General features: G+C 56.1%; 1 protein-coding gene across 2 annotated transcripts; it reads right to left on the bottom strand.

The window, feature by feature from the left end:
* Positions 1–2,203: 2,203 nt before the first annotated feature.
* AVP (arginine vasopressin) lies at positions 2,204–5,411 on the bottom strand. 2 transcript variants are annotated; one of them, XM_081096441.1, is made up of 3 exons: positions 4,211–5,411; positions 2,827–3,028; positions 2,204–2,429 (listed from the first exon to the last, which is right to left on the bottom strand). In XM_081096441.1, exons 1-3 carry the CDS (start codon positions 4,328–4,330, stop codon positions 2,260–2,262), a joined length of 492 nt encoding a protein of 163 aa, XP_080952567.1. In that variant the 5' UTR covers positions 4,331–5,411; the 3' UTR covers positions 2,204–2,259. The 2 variants fall into 2 exon arrangements, with proteins under 2 accessions (XP_080952567.1, XP_080952566.1); XM_081096440.1 differs by lacking the exon at positions 4,211–5,411 and having other exon boundaries at positions 2,827–3,338.
* Between the last annotated feature and the right edge of the window lie 16,019 nt (positions 5,412–21,430).

Below are 21,430 nucleotides of genomic sequence, written 5' to 3'. Positions count from 1 at the left end.
ACTCCACTACTCTATCACTCAGGCGCGTGGGGCCACGTGTCCGGATCACAGGTTCAGGCTTACAGCTACAGCTGTTGGCTAATTGTGCTGGGAGGGCTCTGCCCTCCACGCTGGGACTTGCACGCGGCCATGAGAGGACTGTGCCCCCTCAGTAGTCCAAGGCTCGAATCTGTCCAAAACACTCTGGCCGCGCCCCACAGTGAGTTTTGGTTTGGGGTTTGCATGTGTGTGAGAGCAGTCTGTGGTCATGTTTATCAGAACAGTCCATATATTTTTGAGATGCGCCTGGAAGGTTGTAGATGAAATGGTACGACAGCTGGCTTTGACTTCAAGATCATCTGAAAGTGGGAGGAGAGTCAAGGTAGAGATGAAACAAGCCACCCCCTGATGATAATTGTCATAACTGGGGGTGGTGGGTGCCTGCAGGGTTTGGGTCTAGTAGCTCTAGTTTTGGTCTATTTGAAACTTCTCATAATAAAAACCTACAAAACCAAAAGATGGTGGTGGAGGTAAATGTTCTGATTTGAAAAGCTGCCCCAAATTTACTTTATTAAAAATGGTGCAAATCAGCACATATGGATTGTGAAATGACACGAACTTGTAAAGTGAAAATGCCTGTGTGCACCCAGAGGACTGTGGGCAACAGAGGTGAGCTCCACGCAGGAGAGTGAAGCCTCAGGACAGAGCATTCCAGTCTGAGAACTGGAAGCATCGGCCACATCCGTGAGCATCCACGGCTGTGGCTTACTTTTATGTCGCACTATCAATGCCACGGACCCTGCAGCATAGGGTTCTTGGCGATCAAGACCACAGGCATGATCACAAAAGACAAGGGACACAGACAAGGAGAGACTCCCTCAGCCTCGGCTAATTAGCGACAGAAGCCCCACCTCCTGAGCCTGGTCAGGGGTGACAGCGGAGCAGAGCTCTGAGGCCAGAAGAGAGCTTGACTTTGGCTTGGCTCCTGGACCTGCCCCCCCCCCTCGCACCCTCCCCCCTCCCCAGGGCTGGCTGAGGCTGTCAGGAAGCTGTGCCCCAGGCTGCTTGTTGGGGTCGGGGCTCAGAGGGACTTTTCTCAGCCTGCGCTCCACGCTGGCCTCCAAGACCTGGAGCAAGACATCCCAGGGAGAGGCTGCCGCGACAAGCTGGTAGAGAAAGGAGGATCCGAGGTAACTGAAGGGTAGAGGGCAGAAGAGAAAGGGAGGGGTGTAGGGGGACAGGGAGGGAAGCAAGAGAAGAGTTGAGGGGGGAGGGAAGGCAGGGGAGTGAGGGGAAAGGGGATACATGGGCAAAGGGGACAAGGAGGGACACGGGACGGAGAACAGCGTTGGCCTGTTAGTGGACATCTTTGCCCCGAAGCTGCCTGTGTCACAGGGTGGCAAGTCCGTTTGCCCGGGAGCTCACGTGGGAGCGTGTGTGTGTGTGTGTGTGTGTGTGTGTGTGTGTGTGTGTACATGGGCCCGCCCGTCCTCAAGCCTGTTGTGTCTGTTTCTCTGAGTGTGCGTGTGCCTCTGAATGTGTTCCTCGGACTATGTCTGTGACTGTGGCCACGGGGCTGCCCCGCACAGTCCTTCCCTGTCTGTGTCTGAGGGAGTGTGGTTTGCAGGGCTGTGCCTGGGGGGCCCGCGGCCAGGGTCTCAGTGACGCTGTCTCTCAGGCTGGTTGAGAGTCAGATGGGGTGCCCTTTCCTCTGGCTTCTCTGCTGGGTCTGGGCAGCTGGTCCCACTCCCCCGCCCCTCGCCCACCTGCACCCCCCCCCCCCCACAGCCTTGGATGACAGACATTGGACGGACCCTGCGGGCCAGGATGGGTCCCTGGAGCTGCTGTCCCTCCGCCTCCGGGGAGTGAATGGGGACCGGAAGCCCTGCTCCCGTCTTGGCTGGTCCCTCCATCTCTCCTCCTCTCCTGTCATTCTCGAGGTCTGTCTCTCACTGTGTTGTCCACGACATCTTCCCCCCACGCTTCCCCCTTTATTCCCATCCCTCCGCCCTGAGACCCCCCACCCAGCCCTGCAGGACCCGCCCGGCCTGGCCCTCCCCTCCGCCCCGGCGCCGGTCCATCGTCCCACCTACACCTTCGCTGGGGCAGGATCGCTTCCCTTAGGGCCCGGGCCTCGTCCGGTGCATCTGCCTGTGTCCTGGGGTCCGGGAAGCTCCCCCCCCCCCCCCGCCCCCAGACAGACAGACAGACAGACACCGGCCAGTGCATTTAAAAGGTTTATTTTCCGTGCTCCGAGGGCGGGCGGGAGGGCGTGGGGGCTCAGTAGACGCCGGGCGGGGCGGGCTCGGGCGCCCCCGCCAGCTGCACCAGCCGCAGCAGCAGGGCCCCGGCCGGCCCGTCCAGCTGGGTCGCGTTGCTCCGCTCGTTGGCGCGGGCGCGGCGGGGGAGGCCGGCGCCCTCCCGGCACTCGGGCTCCGTCACGCAGCTCTCTGCGGGGGACAGGGGCTGAGCGCGCCCGCGGCGCCGGACCCACCCAGGTCGGCGCCCGCCCGGCCCGGCCCCCAGGCCCCCCGCCCGGCCCCGCACCCCCCCGCCCTGCCCCCAGGCCCCCCGCCCGGCCCCGCACCCCCCGCCCTGCCCCCAGGAACCCCGCCCGGCCCCGCCCCCCCCGCCCTGCCCCCAGGCCCCCCGCCCGGCCCCGCACCCCCCGCCCCGGCCCCCAGGACCCCCGCCCCGCACCCCCCGCCCGGCCCCGCACCCCCCGCCCCGGCCCCCAGGACCCCCGCCCCGCACCCCCCGCCCGGCCCCGCACCCCCCGCCCGGCCCCCAGGACCCCCGCCCCGCACCCCCCGCCCCGGCCCCCAGGCCCCCCGCCCGGCCCCGCACCTTCGTCGCAGCAGATGCCGTCGGCGGCGCAGCGGCCCCCGCTCCCGCAGGGCCTGTGGCCGGACTGGCAGGGCGACGGCAGGTAGGTCTCCTCCCGGCAGCGCAGCGCCTCGGCGGTGCCCACGAAGCAGCCGAGCTCCTCCCCGCAGCAGATGCTGGGCCCGAAGCAGCGCCCCTTGCCCCCGGGGCCGCAGGGGAGGCACTGGGGGGGGGGGGAGGGGGGAGGGGGGAGGGGGGAGGGAGGGGGCGGGGTGAGCGAGGCCGCTGCACCGGGGGTGAAGGTCAGGCCCCTCTGGGTGGGGAGGGAGCTCAGGGACCGAGGTTCGGGGTCGCCTTGGCGCTGCTTTGGCCCCAAAAGGGTCCCAGCAGGGGAGCCACATCTACCAGCCTCCCTCATTTCCAGGTGCCTCGGACTCTCTGTGAATCACTCGGCATCCTCCCCACCCCACCCCACCCGCAGGGGGTCTCCCAGGGCTGCGGCGTGCGGGCTGCCCGCCACTTTACCCCCAACACGGACCCCCTCCCCATTACTCACGCTTGCCTCTAGTCTAGCACCATCCCTGTCCCGCCCCCCCCCAGGCCCTTCCTTCCGTTTCCTGTCCCCCCTCTGGCCATGCCCGGCCCCCTCACTCCCTCCCCTCCCTCCCCCATCGCCCCCTCCCCCTGCCCTCCCTGAGAAGCTGGGGGCCTCTGCTCCCCTGCCTGTGCGCTAACCAGGGGGCGGCAGAGTCCTGAGCCCTAGAGGAGCCCCCCCCCCCAAGGCCAGCAGAGGGAAGGGAAGTCTGTCTGCCCAGCTGCCCATCTACTTTGTTGGGCAGCTCAGAGCTGAGCCTCCTGCGGCCTGGGAAGAACTGAGACAGCGTGGTGCCTGACTCCGTCCAGCTCTAATGCAAATGGACACAAGGAACCGACTGGACATACAGCAGGAGAGAAGCGGGCGAGGCCCCTAGCAGAACGGCCTGACGGGGGCTTGGCTGGCACCTACCCTCCGGCCAGCTCCGACCACGGCCAGTGACCGACCGTGTGGAGGCCAGGCCCATGGCCGGGAGAGGCTGGGGCTGGAAGGGGAGGCCTCAAATGCTGAGTAGGGGCACACAGGAGGCCTTCCTGCCCAGTTCTCCCTGCCCCAGCCCCAGCCCCAGCCCCAGCCCAGTTACTGCGGAACCCTCTCTCTCCTCCATCGTGTCTGGATGGGGACAGTGTCCAGGAAGCCTCACGGCCCGTCCCCGCCTGCCCGCGGTCCAGTCCCCTGTGCCCATCCCTGCCGGCCTCGCTGCTTCTGCTGGGCACTCCTCCGAACCCCACTCTCCCACAGCCCTGCACCCTGGTGCCAGCCCCAGGGCTCTGCCCCTTCCCGCAGCCCTGAGGCGGACCTTGGTCATACCTGTCTCAGCTCCAGGTCGGACATGGCCCTCTTGCCGCCCCTCGGGCAGTTCTGGAAGTAGCAGGCAGAGGTGACGGCCAGCAGGCCGAGGAAGCAGGCGGGCAGCATGGCCTCGGGCATCCTGGCGCAGGTGGGCACAGCGTGTGGTGCTGCTCGGCAGGCTGTGCTGTGCTGCCTTCGCTGCTGCCTATTTATGGCCGCAGGTGTTTCCTCCGAGGTGACGTGGCCACCACCCCCTCCCCAGTGGCTCCCCAGGAGCCCACGGCCACCAGGCCCCAAGCCGTCAGCAGTGATTCAGGCGCCTGGGGACGCACGTGGGCCGCTCTGTGAGGGGCTGACGGGGGAGGAGTGCCGGCCTCATGACTGTCGCTGGAGTGGTGTGGCCGCGGTGTGGCAGGAGCTGCTGCGACTGTGATTGCAGCTCTCAGGGCTCGAAAGAGGGACAAATGGGGGTCACTTGGGGGCTGTCTCTAAGCTTCCTAGGGGTACATGGGCCTGTCCCCCATCAGTCTCGTGAGGAGGGGGCGAGGGGGACTCACGGGGCTGGCGTGTAAGAAATCGGCTCTGGCGGGCCCCGGGGTGGCGGGGAGAGGGCAGCAGGCCTGCGGACCCCTTCAGAGGCTGACCCTGTGAGAGGACAAGTGACAAGACCAGCGCGCACTCCAGGTGGTGTGAAGGGAGGTGGTGCTGGCTGCACCAAGAAAGGAAATCGCTGCCTTAAGGGCCCAGCAATCAGGGGCCCGTTCCCACAGGTGGGTGGGCGGGCAGCTCCTGGGGAGTTCGGGGTTGCTCCGTCCCATCCACACACCCAGGGTCCAGGGTCTCAGAGACGGGGGGCCTCGGAGGCAGCTTCTTGGCGTGTCCCCCTCTCTCTCTCCCAGCAGGAACGTGGGGGTCGGGAACCCAGCGAGGTTCAGAGGGATGGGGAGAGTCCCAGGGCACCTGGCAGCCAGCCTGCCCCAGTTCCTACCCCACCAGGGCAGGTACCATCTCAAGACTGGGTTGAGGGTGAGGCCATCGGGGCTGTGGGGTGAAGGAAGGGAGTAGTCATAGCCAAAGAGGCCCAGCCTGAGGAAGGAGCACTTGGTTCATGACCCCGGGCTGATGGGGTGAAGAGACTCAGCCTCCCTCCCCCAGGGCACAGAGCACCCCTGTAGCCCCAGCTCTTCCAGCCCCCAGGCTCTTGGCCTCCTCTCCAGGGTCCTGCAAGGAAGCTCCTAGAAGTGCGTGTGTGTGTGTGTGGGGGGGGGGGGGTTGACAGGGCAGCCTCCTCCCCACAAAGTACCATGAAGGGTCCAGTGTTGCAGGGAGGGGCCTCCTACACTCAGAACCTGGTGTCCATCTTCTCCGGAACGTCCCCTCAGGGGCCGTGAGGACGCTGGAGCCCAGTGGCCTGTTGCAGTCTGGCCGCTGTGGCGGGAAACATGGCCTGGGCAGGTCGCTTGTCCTCTCCGTGCCTCACTTCCGTCCAGTGCGAAGCAGGGTGGACGCTGACACCCGCTCCGAGGGCAGTTGTAGGGGCTTCAGGAACGTGCTCGCGCCCGTGCGAAGTCAGCGAGGAGGAGCACTGTATCATCAATGCCATCATCCTTGTTAACAGCTGACAAGCTCTCTTCGGAGAGAGTATCTTTCTGGATTAACCCAGGAGGAACATTCTCATTCCATCATCACCAGAAAGAAGCTTGGTGTGAGCTGTTGCCTCCCTGACACTCTGTGGAATGGGGGCCGGGCCGGGGAGGAGGCCAGAGGTCCAGGTGGGCCAGCTGTGTGGCTACGCCCAGCTTCCTTCCATCTCTGCCCTGCAGGTCTGAGTCGCCTTCTAAAAATGGATGGGGCTCCCCTAACTCCAGGGCTCAGGCCCAGGGGCAGACCAGCCTTGTCTACCAGCATCATCATTCTAAGACTTGCCCCCACACCAGAGCCCCTTGAAGAGCCCCAACGCCACCTCCACACGGACGCCAGAGGGCCTGCTCCTCCCAATGCCACCTCCTGGGGGCCGGCATGGGCTGGGAAAGGTCTCACTACTGTGCTGACTGGCTCGCTGTAAATACGTCACCTCACCTGTCACCACGACCCTCGGAGAGCCCGCCCGCTCTGTAGTTCCCTTCCCCAAGGCTCCTCCTCCACACCTTCATCTGTGAGTTAGACTGCAAACGCGCCCTCCATGACCGACCCATCGCTGAGCACCTGGTTGCATTTCCTGGAGTTAAGGATTGCCCTGGTTTCCCATGTGGTCCACCTGCCATTTTTAGACGGCAACATTTACTTTTCAACTCCCTCCGCTCAGGCTTCTGCCCAGACCAACCCACTGAAACGCCTGTGATCAAGATCATAAATTACCTCCATATTGCCAAATGCGGTGGCCACGTCTCTGTTCTCATTTCCATAATCCCCTAGCGGCTTTCCACGTGCGTGAGCACTTGTCCTTTTCAAAAATATGCTTCGTCTGGCGCCCGGGACACCACACTGTCTTGGTCTTCCTTCCGCCACCCTGGGTGCTCATTGTCCGTCTCCTTTGCTGGCTCGCCCTGTTTGACCTTGGCTTCTAACGTCGGACACCCCAGGACTCAGGCCTGCATCCCTTTGTTTCTCCTCCCCCTGGGTGATTGGTTCTCTAACCCCATGATTTTATATATTTTCTACAAACGAATCGTTTCCAAGTTGGTATCTCCATTCCAGGCCTCTCCCGCAAGTGCCAAACTTACAGTGACACCTGCCCAATGACACCTCCCCCTGGGTATTCAGGTAATTATAGGCCTCTCCAACTTACCGTGGTCAAACTCAACTCCGGGTTCTTAGCTGCTCCCCTGCTCACGCCCAGGGTCCCCAGCTCTGTAATCATGCCACCACCCGGCCAGCAGCTCCTCCCAGAACTCCCCTTGGCCCTTCTCTTTCCCTCACTCTTAACAAAGTCCTCCCTCTAAAATATATTCCAGATCGAGCTGCTTCTTACTGCCCCTGCTTTCAAAGCTCAGAACCTGCTGTTTCCTGTCCTAGAAGACTGACCTGCCCTCCCCCCTCCCTGAGAGTCACCTGGCTGCTTAAATGTCTTCTCCAAAAGGAGCCTTCCCTAACCACCCATCAGGAGTACGCATTCCTTACCTCCACCTCGACTATTTTCAAACTTGGGTCCATGCTGATGGGTTTAATAGCATCTACGATCACTTGAGGTCCACCCTGAGACAGTGCTTGCCACTCGATGTGTTGTGGTTTTTTAAAATTATCTTTATTGCCCAGCCGGCATGGCTCACGGTTCAATTCCCGTCAGGGCACATGCCCAGGTTGCAGGCTCGATCCCCGGTAGGGGGCGTGCAAGAGGCAGCCGATCAATGATTCTCATCATTGATGTTTCTATCTCTCTCTCTCTCCCTCTCCCTTCCTATCTGAAATCAATAAAAATATATTAAAATAAAATAATCTTTATTATTTCCAAAGTATCATCTTTAGTTTTGTAAACTTTAATATTTTTCAGTTTACTGTTTCATTAATTTCCACTCTTGTTCACACCTTTTTCATACCATAGTTCACTTTGAGTTTAATTTGCTATTTTTTTTCTAATTTAAGCTGATGGTTGAACTATTGATTTAAAATCATCCGATTATAGCCCAGCTGTTGTGGCTTAGTGACTGATCGACAACCCATGCACCAAGAGGGCGCAGGCTTGGCTCCCGGTCAGGGCACATGCCAGGGCTCTGCAGGCGCATGCAGGAGGAAATGGATTGATGCGTCGATGTTTCTATCTCCCTCTCCCTTCCTCTCTCTTTAAAATCAACAAAAAGATATATTTTTTAAAAATCATCCTAATATAGGTTTGGGAGCTATAAAATTCCTAATGTATTGCTTTAGCTATATCCCATAATTTTTTAAATGTTTATTTTTATTCAGTTTAAATGATTTAATTGTTTTGTTTTCTTCTACCCCTGGGTGATCTTTTATTTTTATGTTTTTATTGATTTCAGAGAGGAGGGGAGAGGGAGAGAGAGACAGCAGTGATGAGAGAGAACCATCACTCGGCTGCCTCCCGCACGCCCCGCACTGGGGAATGAGCCCGCAGCCCGGCATGTGCCCTGACTGGGAATCGATGCTCAACCTCTGAGCCACACCGACCGGGCCTTCACCTTGTTTTTAAGACCCCTCACTACTCATTATTATAAAACCCCACGCCCCCTCTCTTTGACGCTAGATATTCTGTATCTCCTGATGGAGGAAAGAAAAACATTTCCCCCGAGATCAGTAGCTGCATACGAAGCCCGGGGCTGTGCTGGTTTTCTCCAGTGAGAAGGCTGTATGTGGAACGGATATCCAGTAGATGCCCCTGGATTCAATTTAGAAAAATCCTCTGGGCCCTGCCTGGGTAGGTCTGTTTGTTGGAGCATCGTTCCCATACCCCAAGTTTGCAATTTGCCAAGGTTGTGGGTTCAATCCCCAGTCAGGGCACATACGAAAATCAACCAATGAATCCACAAATTGATGTGTCTTTCTCTCCCCACTTTTCTCTCCCCCCCCACACACCTTTCTCCCTCTCAAAAAAAATTTAATAAATATAAAATTTAAAAAAAATCTTCTCATTTTCCAAGACCTATCCATCTTCTGCACCAAACAGGGAAGATGTATAAACAGAGAGGGTGTGGATTAGCTACCGCTCACAGCACGCTGACAATGTGTTCCCAGTTCATACGCTGCCAGTCGCACCAATGTCATGAGGTGTGTTTATCACCATCTTATTCATGTGGAAACTGAGGCACAAAGGGGCTAAGCACATTTCCTGAAGAGCCACAGGTAGCAGAGCCGAAGCAGGCTCCCAGCCCAGCATCCCAATGCCCGCGCAGCCCTGAAACGGAACACAGCCTGTGTCTTTCGAGGCTCTGATGGGTTCGCCCAGGTTTTGATTTGTCATTTTGATGGAAAAAGGAACTCCAAGAGTGCCCACCATTATGCCCTGAACTTGTTAACTTAGTGCCCTAATTTACTTCAAAATAACATGAGAGGGGCAGCTTAGGGGAGAGTAAGTATAAAAGAAACAAATGGGTACATGAGATTTTACATGACTAATGTGTATTTTTGTATGTGCATGAACTTTTCTTAAGAAACATTTTTTTGAAGTATTGGCCTCACCTTTTGTGACACCTGGTATAAAATATGACCAAATGTTTATTTTATTTTTTGTTAATCCTCACCTGAGGATATATTTCCTTTTGGGGGCGGGGGGAGTGGAAGAGAGAGGGAAAGACAGAGAAAAACATCAATGTAAGAGCAACACATCAATTGATTGCCTCCTGCACACACCCCAACCAGGGCCCGGTCTGGGGAGCAGCCTGCAACTGAGGCTTACCCTTGACCGGAATCAAACCCAGGACCCTTTGGTCCGCAGGCCAACGCTCTATCTACTGAGCCAAACTGGCTAGGGCCTGACCAGGTGTTTAGAAGTTGTAAGTCAAGCTAACAAATTGTTAAATAAAACATTTCCCTCCTCCTACCTTGACAAATACGTCTTCATGGTGACCTGAACCCAAACACAAGTTTGGAATCCTTGTGCTCTTCCGAGTTCTGCCGCTGGGGGAGCTGGCCTCTCCCTGCAGCTTTGTTTTGTCCCATGTCCCAAGGGATGTGGGCATTCCAGGCTGCAGGCTGCAGGCTCTGCCTGGCACCGCACACACTGCCTCCCCTTCTCACCACAAAGGCGCATTTGCATACCTAAGGTGGGCCCACCTGGGGCACATGCCCAGGGAAGAGGACTCCTCCAGCCATAGAAACAGTTATGGGAGCCGGTCCGTATGGCTCAGTGGTTGAGTGTTGACCTATGAACCAGGAGGTCATGGTTCCATTCCCCATCAGGGCACATGCGGGGTTATGACCTCCATCCCCAGTGTGAGATGTGCATGAGGCAGTTGATCAATGATCCTCTCTTAGTATTGATGTTTCTATCTCTCTTTCCCTCTCCCTGCCTCTCTCTGAAATCAATAAAAATATTTTTTTAAATCAATGAACTGAAATGAAAATATAATTGAGTGCCCTATATTAAAAAGAAATAAAGGAAGGAAGGAAGAAAGGAAGGAAGGAAGGAAGGAAGGAAGGAAGGAAGGAAGGAAGGAAGGAAGAAAGAAAGAAAGAAAGAAAGAAAGAAAGAAAGAAAGAAAGAAAGAAAGGAAAGAGTCATGAGAAAGTTAGGCAGGGCGTTCCATGCCGCAGCCCACAAGGTACACATTCTGGGTGGGCATATCCCCTGGCTTCACCCCAAGGAGGGCCAGAGCAGGCCTCTAAGGCAAGGGTAGGGCCTTTCTTGTCTGGGTCTTAGGCATTAAGGCCCTTGAGTCTGCCAGCACCCTGCCCTTGGGAGGCACATGGCTGTAACGACTCAGCTGCTTCATCCCACCTGCCATAGGACACAGGACCAAACCAGCAGATGAACATGTTTCACTGTCTCCTGGCCTCAGCTGCTGGTTCTGTGCTGTTTGGGGCCATTTGAGCAGAAGGAATTTACTAGAGGGCTATTGAGAGCTCACAATTTAAGGGAAGAGTCGAGAACCAGGCTTGGAAGCTATAGTTCTTGAGGGCCACGAAACAGGAACCCATAAAGTTTCATGACATGGTGTGTCAGATCCCCCAGGAGCAGTGTCTGAGACTGGAACTCCTGTGGTTCATGAGGGAGGCTCTCAGGAGTGAGGGAAGTAGGATGGACGAGGAAGAAGCCAGGTAAAGATGGAGTCTAGCTTCAGCCTGACCCCCCGGAGCTCCTGAGTGTGAGTGGCACCACAGAGTTGTCCTATCATGAGGCAAGAGGGTTAAGGAGGGAGGAGAGAGAGAGGAGAGAGAGAGAGAGAGAGAGAGAGAGAGAGAGAGAGAGAGAGAGGTGAGAAACATCAATGGATTGCCTCCTGCACACACCCCACCAGGGATCAAACCCGAAACATAGGTATATGTCCTGACTGGGAATCGAACCCGCAACCTTTTGGTGCACGGGAAAAATGCTCAACCCACTGAGCAACATCGGCCAGGGCCGTTATACATGTATATAATTTGCATACTACTCAGTCATTGGTCGAGGAGATTGGGGAGAAGGAACCTCCCAGGCATTTTCTTGGTGAGGTGGCTCCCATAGGCGGAGGGCAAGTCTTTGGAGACAGGCCAGCAACAAGCCATTAGCAACCAATTCCCACAGCGTCTGGGGCATGATGGGTGCAGAGTCCAGGGCATCCATTCTAGGGATGCTTCAAGTGCCGCCGGCCTTGCCCCTGTGCCCAGGTTCCCATCCCCAGGAAGGCTGTCTACTCGGCTTAGCTTCTATCCCTGAAGCGCCGAATAGAGCTTCCTCCGACTGTGTCCGGGGAGGAACGGTCATGCCTTAAAAGACAATCAGGGTGCTATCATAAAGGGACAGTGGGGATTGTGGAGCTAAGCCCCCCAAATCCCCAAGATATTTTTCTGAAATCAGCACCAGAGTCCCGTTTGTCCTGCCCCCACCTCTAACCTCCTTCCTACAGGTCGATGGGGTTGGCCTAGAAATGCTTCAGTCACGCCTCCCTGTCCCTCTGCCCTCGTGGACAGTGTCCTGTCATGAGCGTGCCCCAGGGCCCTGCCGTGGGCCCTCACCGGGTCTCCAGGAAAGGAGTTAGCGCCTGGCCAGCCCCGATGAGCCTCCGTTTCTCTAGCTGTGGTGACTGCCTACAAAATTAGCATAGGAGCATTTCAGGCTGTCGCCTCCCGGCTCTGCTACGGGGGTTCTGGCTTCGCCCTCCCCTCCGGGTCCTCCTTCTAGACCCCTCTGCAGGAGTCCTTGCGGATTTTGTGGTTGTTCTAGTTTCTACTTGCTGTGTAACAAACACCTGCAAACGCAGTGCACACAGTAACCACCGTTTTATTAAGCTCGTGGATTCTGAAGGTCAGGAGTCCAAACAGGGCACAGCAAGGACCGCTTTTTCCACTCCACCTGGTCCGGGGCCCCCGTGGGAAGGAGCGAATGGCCAGGGGCTGGAATCAGCTGGAGACTCTTCACTCACATGCCCAGGCACCTGGGCTGAGGACCCACAGGCTGGCTCAGCGGGACTGAGCGCCTGCCTCCTGTGGCCTCGGTGTGTGGCTTTTCACAGCTTGGTGGCCTGGGGATATGTCGGACACTGGCGAGTTCCAAGAAATGAGTCAGAAGTCACGTGGTCTTTTACGACAGCCTCGCAGTCCAGTAGGGTCACTGCAGCCACACGCTGTGGGTCTAAGCCACCCCATGCCTGTCCAGAGCCAAGAGAAGGAACAGAGCTCCCCTTTGGATGGAACGAGTGTCAAATAATTAGCAACCAACCATGGAAAGCCATCACAGTGGCGTGAAGTCAGGAGAAAAGGATGGGGACGAAGTTTTGGGGTAGATTTTTCCAAGGAGCTTTGCAAGGTATGGGAGAGCTGCAGGACAGGAATGCGGGAGGCAGATGGGCGGGTGAGAGGGGAATTTAAAGAAGTCTTGCTGAGTAACACCAGTGTGAAATGGCAGGTTGATTCTCGAACCTATGTTCCTTTGGCTCCGACTCACTCTAAGACTGATCGCACGGCTCGGGCAGGTGCGCAGGCTGCCCCCCAGCCTGCTCCCGGGCTCGTAATGAAGAAAATTTTAAGGTTTGAGGCGCTTACCATCATTTCCGTCTTCTCATCATAGAAGGTCAATTTGCCAAGGCCGTCTCATGCCTCAGCGCGTGCCCCCGCATCTCATTTCCCCTGGCCTCCTTGCTCCGGCCCCTCCTCGTTCCCAGGGGCCAGCTCCCCGGAGCCTGATCTCATCCGTGGGGTGGGAGGGGAGGAAGGCAGGTGAGAGGGGCTCTCTCTGGAGGATCCTGGTTTCTGAGACAGGCTAATTACAGGCTTCCTAATTAATGAGCCATGGGGTTGCATTTCATCAGCTGAGTCACAGTTGATGTCTGAGCCCTGGGCCCAAGGGGAGGGTATCAGGAATTGTGGGAGGGGGAAGACCAGCCTGTGTCTCTGTCTCCCCCACCCTATTCTCTGCTCCCTCTGTTCAAACCCAGCTCTCCCCACCGGTGTAGAGAGGGTCAGCAGCCCCCATTCTTCCCTACTCTTGCCTCTGCTTCCTGACCCCGTCCTGGGACTCCGCCCTCCCCCCCCCCCCCCAGTCTGTCCATCCCTCCTATCTTCCCGTCACACCAGGACCACAAAGGGCTCATTTGGTTACTGTTTCCCAGCACCCAGTTTCTCTTTCAAACTGAGCCTCCCTCAGCCCCCTTATCACACAGCGGGGTCACTGTCTGCGGTGCGGCAGCCACAGCTGGTGGGACCCTAGCCCCCACCGCCCTGGCCAAAGCCTGCCCGGGGCCACTGTGGATAGAGCCGCTTGCTCCCCACACCCATTTCTGTCAGTAACTGCATGACGGGTACTTTTCCATTGGGATTTCAACCAAGAGGTTTATCCATTTACATGAAGTTAACGCTGCTGAGCGTTTATTAAAGGAACAGCTTTTATTTTTGTGCCTCGAGATGGAATATTATTGAGTTTTCAAAAGCTTAGTCACGAGTTATTCCATAATTAGATTTTCCGTGCCTCCGGTTCTGGGTCGTATGATGAGCTTGGACCCTAGTGGACAGGTTCCTGTAGACGGTGGGGTTGGGTGGGCTCCCCCCAGCTCAGTGCCGTCGGTGCCCCTGTATCCTGCACAAGGTCCCAGCTCCATGGAGGGATCCTTACAGGCCCTGCGGTGACAACATCCAGGCCACCCTGTTGGGGGGGACTTGAGTCAGCTCCTTGCCAGCCTGCGCTCCCTACAGAGCATCTCCGGAGTTGAGAGTTGGTGGCCTTGGAGTCGGTCAGACCAGCTCTTTGTGGAGCTGAGCCTCAGCTTCCTCCTTCCTCCGAGAGCTGCGAGGATTAAATGAGCACAGTGCCCAGGACAGCGTGCTCAATACATAAAAACTTTTAATTGTTTTAAAATTTTTTTTTACAGAGAGGAAGGGAGAGGGATAGAGAGTTAGAAACATCGATGAGAGAGAAACATCGATCACATTGCACACCTCCTACTGGGGATGTGCCTGCAACCAAGGTACATGCCCTTGGCCGGAATCGAACCTGGGACCTGTCAGTTCACAGGCTGACGCTCTATCCACTGAGCCAAACCGGGTAGGGCACTTTTTAAACTTTTGAATGCAAAGTTTTTTAACCCACATGGTTAGCCTTCTAAGCCTCCCCGATATCCTTGATAGTGTGTGCAGATTCATGTGTGTAAACCACTCATCCCTGGGCCCGTCCTCTGGGTGCAGTGAGTCCCTCCACGGGGGGTGATGGCTCCCCAGCTCCCAAGGGGCTACCCTGCTGTTTAGGCTGCTTGCTGGTAGGGCCAAAAGTGTTCTCTTCAGATTTTTGTCAGCGAATCTTCAGGCTAGAATCCTAGAAGTGGGAAGGCTGGGTTGAGGGTACATGTGTATGCGACCTCCCTGGATATTGCCACATTCCCCTCCACAGCGGTTGCACCCCTTGCATTCCCAGCAGCATAGGACAATCAGCCTCACCAGCGAGTGTGGCCAAACTTTGAGATTTGTGCCAACTTGCTGAACAAGAAATGGTATTTCAGGGTTATTATTTCATCACTAGAGACCCGATGAATGAAGATTCGTGCAAGAATGGCTGCCGGCACTGCCTTCGCTCCGGCCAGAGCCGCCTTTCCGCCTTCGCTCCAGCCTGGAGCAGCCTTTCCGTCTTCCCACACTACCCAGAGGCCCTGAGCAGCAGGGGTGGTGTGGAATGCCATGGCGCCGAAACAAGCGTCCCGCCCCACCCCCAGCCGCTTGGCTCCTGAGTATGCAAATTAACCTGCCATCTTTGCTGGGTTAATTTGCATACTCACTCCTGATTGGCTGGTGGGTGTCTCAAAGGTATGGTCAATTTGCATCTTTCTCTTTTATTAGTGTAGACATGAGCAAGGGTGGGCTTCTTCTGACATGTCTAAAGACCATGTGTACTTCTTTGTGCATCTTTCTTATTTTTAGGAGCTATATGTTAGGGATATTAACCACTGCAAAACAAGTTACAAATATATTTCCCCAGCCCTGGCCAGTTTGGCTCAGTGGATAGAGCATTGGCCTGCAGACTGAAGGGTCCTGGGTTTGATTCTGGTCAACGCACATACCTCAGTTGCAGGCTCCTCCTCAGCCCAGGCCGTGTTCGTATGCAGGAGGCAACCAAACGATGTGTTTCTCTCACATTGATATTTCTGTCTTTCCCTCTCTCTTCCAATCTCTCTAAAAATCAATAAAAAATATCCTCGGGTGAGGATTAAAATATATATATATATATATATATATATATATATATATACACACACACACATATATATTTCCCCCCCAATCTTGTAACTTATTTTTACTTTGTAATGGTGTTATGTTTTTCTATTAACATAGATTTTTAAAAAAAATTCAGACATAGTCAAATTGATCAGTCTTTGGCCTTAATGTATCTAGATTTTGAATCAGGGATCTTCTCCTCTCTCTCAGGAATTCCCTCATTTTCCATATCCTTCTGGTTCTCAGGTGGTGTCAGTGACTGCAGCACCACTTATGAAAGGCCACCTTTACCCAGCTCATTGCCAATGTCTCGGGCAGAGCACACTGCATTTCCATGTGCAGCCGGACCTAGTTCTGGATTTATAGACATTTTGTTGGCCTATGTATTTGTGGGTTAGGTTCAAACTGTTCCCCGTTATTTTGGCTTGTTCTTCAAGATGATCTTTATAATAAGAATAGTGTCTAATGAAATGCCCATGAAATGTTAAGGGAACTAGCAGGCAATAAAACCACACAGTTACACATAGACAATTTCCCCCTTATAATAAAACTAGAGGCCTGGTGCACAAAATTCGTGCATAGGGGAGCGGGGTCTCTCAGCCTGGTCTGCACCCTCTCCAATCCGGTACCCCTTGGGGGATGTCCCTCTCACAATCTGGGACTGCTCGCTCCTAACCACTCGCCTGCCTGCCTGCCAGCCTGATCGCTCCCTAACTGCTCCCCCCTGCCAGCCTGATCGCCCCTAACTGCCCTCCCGTGCTGGTCTGATTGCCCCTAACTGCCTCTGCCTCGGCCCCCACCACTGTGGCTTCGTCCCAAAGGACGTCCGGAAGATGTCCAGTCTAATTAGCATATTACCCTTTTATTAGTATAGACTAGAGGCCTGATGCACGAAATTCGTGCAAGCGTAGGCCTTCGCAGCTGCAGCGGCTGCCTGGATCCTTCCATCGCAGCTGCAGCGGCTGCCTGAATCCCGCTGCTAAAGCCCTGGCTTTATCCGGAAGGTCATCTGAAAGAACGTCCGGAAGGATAGCTGGTCTAATTAGCATATTGTGCTTTTATTATTATAGATATTGGAAGGAAAAAGATCCAAAATGTTTGTGAGGTTATCTTTTTCTTGTGTGAAGTTATCACTTGTTAGTATGGTGATGGGTAGCATCATCTTGCTATTGGTATAAACCGTGATGAAAACTTACCAACTGTCTCTTCTTCCTTCACCTCATCCCTGTGCCACTCTGGAGATCTTATCACCCCTCTGGACCATGGCCCCTCTTTGTACGAGAGGCAATGCATTACAGCAAGGTGGATTGGGTACGAGAGGCGATGCATTACAGCAAGGTGGATTGGGTACGAGAGGCGATGCATTACAGCAAGGTGGATTGGGTACGAGAGGCGATGCATTACAGCAAGGTGGATTGGGTACGAGAGGCGATGCATTACAGCAAGGTGGATTGGGTACGAGAGGCGATGCATTACAGCAAGGTGGATTGGGTACGAGAGGCGATGCATTACAGCAAGGTGGATTGGGTACGAGAGGCGATGCATTACAGCAAGGTGGATTGGGTACGAGAGGCGATGCATTACAGCAAGGTGGATTGGGTACGAGAGGCGATGCATTACAGCAAGGTGGACTGGGTACGAGAGGCGATGCATTACAGCAAGGTGGACTGGGTACGAGAGGCGATGCATTACAGCAAGGTGGACTGGGTACGAGAGGCGATGCATTACAGCAAGGTGGACTGGGTACGAGAGGCGATGCATTACAGCAAGGTGGACTGGGTACGAGAGGCGATGCATTACAGCAAGGTGGACTGGGTACGAGAGGCATGCATTACAGCAAGGTGGACTGGGTACGAGAGGCGATGCATTACAGCAAGGTGGACTGGGTACGAGAGGCGATGCATTACAGCAAGGTGGACTGGGTACGAGAGGCATGCATTACAGCAAGGTGGACTGGGTACGAGAGGCAATGCATTACAGCAAGGTGGATTGGGTACGAGAGGCAATGCATTACAGCAAGGTGGACTGGGTACGAGAGGCGATGCATTACAGCAAGGTGGACTGGGTACGAGAGGCATGCATTACAGCAAGGTGGACTGGGTACGAGAGGCGATGCATTACAGCAAGGTGGATTGGGTACGAGAGGCATGCATTTCAGCAAGGTGGACTGGGTACGAGAGGCAATGCATTACAGCAAGGTGGACTGGGTACGAGAGGCAATGCATTTCAGCAAGGTGGACTGGGTACGAGAGGCAATGCATTACAGCAAGGTGGATTGGGTACGAGAGGCATGCATTTCAGCAAGGTGGACTGGGTACGAGAGGCAATGCATTTCAGCAAGGTGGACTGGGTACGAGAGGCAATGCATTACAGCAAGGTGGATTGGGTACGAGAGGCATGCATTTCAGCAAGGTGGACTGGGTACGAGAGGCAATGCATTACAGCAAGGTGGATTGGGTACGAGAGGCAATGCATTTCAGCAAGGTGGACTGGGTACGAGAGGCGATGCATTACAGCAAGGTGGACTGGGTACGAGAGGCAATGCATTACAGCAAGGTGGACTGGGTACGAGAGGCATGCATTTCAGCAAGGTGGACTGGGTACGAGAGGCAATGCATTACAGCAAGGTGGACTGGGTAACGGCCTCTGTCAGGAGGCAGGTTCACAGAGCTGAGGAAAACCTAGGGCCCGTCTCGCCATGCTCCTGCTTGGCCCAGCTCTGTCCAGCAGGACTATTTTTGATGGGGAGATGTTTTATATCTTGCTGTCTAATAGAATATCACTAGCACGTGTGGCTATTAAGTACTTGAAATGTGGCTGCTGTGACTCAGGAACTGAGCTTTTAATTTAATTTAAACTAATTTAAATAGCCACATGAGGCTAGTTGTTACTACATGGGATAGTGCATCTTTGGCTAATTCTCAACCTAGCCATTCCCCTTCCTAGATCTGGAAGGACCCATCCTGCCTGTGTGAGGCCAGGCAGGCTACAGCGAGCTGAGAGGCTGGGCCGGAAGCTGAGTAGGCAGAGGGGCCAGCTATGCAGGAGGGGGTCAGCCCGAGGCAGCCCCAACCCACCCAGCGGCCATCACAATGGCAGCCAACCCAGCATCACAATTCCACAGGCAGGGGGTGAGCAGTGGCCTGGCAGGCGTTTCCTCCCGGGCAGGTCTCTTTGTCTGCAGACCTACTTACAGCCGCCCAGGTGGCAGCGCCGGTTGGGAATAGAAAGCATGCAGCAGCTGAGCAGCCTCGAGCTGGAGATCCCCCGGAGGAGGCCAGGCGTGGGGACGGGGCACCCGCTCTGGAGGAGGAGGCCGGGCGTGGGGACGGGGCACCCGCTCTGGAGGAGGAGGCCGGGCGTGGGGACGGGGCACCCGCTCTGGAGGAGGAGGCCGGGCGTGGGGACGGGGCACCCGCTCTGGAGGAGGAGGCCGGGCGTGGGGACGGGGCACCAGCGCTGGAGGAGGAGGCCGGGCGTGGGGACGGGGCACCCGCTCTGGAGGAGGAGGCCGGGCGTGGGGACGGGGCACCCGCTCTGGAGGAGGAGGCCGGGCGTGGGGATGGGGCACCCGCTCTGGAGGAGGCAGGCCAGGCGTGGGGACGGGGCACCCGCTCTGCCCCAGACCCAGGAGCAGGGCCCGGGGCCTGACTGCCAGGAGGTGGAATACTCTGTGAGCACTGAGCAGCTCCTCGTCTTCTTCTTAGCAATTTGGTTCTTCTACGTCTTCTACCTCTAGGACTACTTCTGAGCAGCCCTCCTGGAGAGCAGCAGCAGAGAACATGCGTGGCCCAGCCCCCGTGAGGACGGACAGTCCCAAAGGGCTGGGGCCTTTGGCCCACAGGAAGGACGGTCAGGATGCAGGCCAGGCCTCACTCTGCACCGTGGGGATGCGCACCAGCGCCCTACCCCTCAACGCCTCGGGGGCCATGCCCAGCCTCCTGCTCTCCGAGGGCCCAGGGCTGCGTGCCCCCAACAGGCTTGTGTTGAGAAAATGATACAGAAGAGCGGAGGAGACAGGTGTCCCACAGAACCTGCCTTGGGGCGAGGGAGTCACGTCAAAGCTGTGCAGCCCTGCGTCTCTGAGTCCGTGGAGTCCTTGTGTTTGCCGCTTTGGGCCTGGCTCCAGGCTCTCGGGAGAAATAAACTGTCTCTGAACCGAGCTGGCAAGAGAAAGGTTATTCCCATTTTCTAGGGGAGAGAAATGGAGCCCAGCAGTGCTCAGTGTGTTTCTGGCAAGGGTGGTGCAATCATCACTTCCTTTGGGGGGCTCTTTAAAATGAGGTGAGGCCCTAACTGGTTTGGCTCAGTGGATAGAGCGTCGGCCTGTGGACTGAAGGGTCCCAGATTCGATTCCGGTCGAGGGCATGTACCTGGGTTGCGGGCACATCCCCAGCGGGGGATGTGCAGGAGGCAGCTGATCGATGTTTCTCTCTCATCGATGTTTCTAACTCTCTATCCCTCTCCCTTCCTCTCTGTAAAAAAAATCAATAAAATATATTTTTTAAAAAAAATGAGGTGAGAATGAGTGCATCTCCAAGGATGTAGGTGCAGCTCCACCTGGTCAGAGAACAGGAACTGTCCAGCTCAGTGGCTCCCACGCCCAATTTCCCACCAGGCCCTGCAGGATGGGAGGTAGCTCTGCCCCTCATCTGAGCATGCTTTAGGCTGGTGGCTTCCCCTGGCTCCTGGTGGGACAAACAGGGCAACCCCAGAGAGCAGGGCTCCCTGAGGCTGTCAACCTGCTGGAGGAAGCTGGGCTGTTCCCCCGAGACCGAGACAGGCTGAAAATCCACCCCCACCCCCACCACCCCCACTCCCCAGTGGTTTTGCTACAAATACTGGGGCTTTTCCTAGAACACAAGCACGAAGGAGGGTAAGGCAAGACTCTGGAATGGCCTAGACCAGCCGTGGGCAAACTACGGCCCGCGGGCCGGATCGGCACGTTTGAAATGAATAAAACTATTGAAAAAAAAGACCGTACCCTTTTATGTAATGATGTTTACTTTGAATTTATATTAGTTCACACAAACACTCCATCCATGCTTTTGTTCCGGCCCTCCGGTCCACTTTAAGAACCCATTGTGGCCCTCGAGTCAAAAAGTTTGCCCACCCCTGGCCTAGACTCTGAAAGCCAAGGGCACATGGAGCCTCATGAGCCACCAGTGCAGACCCGAAGACTCAAGGGAAGCGCCAGAAGGAGGCAGAGGGAAGGATGCAGCCACCTTTGAGACACACAAATCCCCCAGGAACTCTTTAACAAGCAGATTCCTGAACCCCAACCCCAGATCTCTAAATCTTGGATCTGGACTGCAGTCCAAGAAGCTGAATTTTTTTATAAAGTTCAGTGTAAGGACTGGAGTTCTGCCCATGTGCAAAGCTTAAAAACCAGAGAGAATGCCAGCCTCCAGCCCTCAGGTGCCCTCAGGTGCAGGCTGCGGGAGGGGAGGCAGCCTGTCCACGGGAGCCTGCGAGGGAATCTCCAGGATGACGTATGTGACATGTGGAGCCGCTCGGCGCTGCTCCTCCCCAGGCACGCGCAGAAGAGGGAAAAGCACGGTGTAGTTTCTCACCGACCTTCCTAGTGACTAGATCTACTCCGTAAACAATTGTAAGAATACGTATTTTCCCTCCGACTCCACAAAACTAAATTCTGAACGGAAAAACAAACTGCAGCTACAAACGAGTCGGTTTCCTGAAATGGGCCCCGGCAGGAAAGGCACCTTTCCCCTCAGAGGGCAGCAGCCAGCCCCAGGAGGGGCTCCCCCTCCCTCCCCACCCACACACCCCACCTGCCAACCCTCCCACAGCACGCATCTGACCGAATTACAGCCTGCCTGGGGGGCAGTGACTGCTGACGGCGGCCCTGTGACAACTCAACTTTGTATGGGTGCGGCAGGGGACAGGAGTGTGACGACAGGCAGGCAGTCCATCAGGAGGAGGCCCACA

This window comes from Myotis nattereri, assembly GCF_964212035.1.
Source record: "Myotis nattereri genome assembly, chromosome: 8".
Lineage (NCBI taxonomy): Eukaryota > Metazoa > Chordata > Mammalia > Chiroptera > Vespertilionidae > Myotis > Myotis nattereri.
Note: the sequence above shows the minus strand (reverse complement) of the source record. Positions and strands in the feature narration are given on the sequence as shown.

Excerpts from the sequence above, each read along its gene's own strand:
- AVP (XM_081096440.1), bottom strand. The coding sequence starts at position 3,223 with ATGAGGGAGGCTGGTAGATGTGGCTCCCCTGCTGGGACCCTTTTGGGG. Across the intron at positions 2,430-2,826 it reads CGGCATCTGCTGCGACGAAG|AGAGCTGCGTGACGGAGCCC; the intron begins GTGCGGGGCCGG and ends TGTCCCCCGCAG.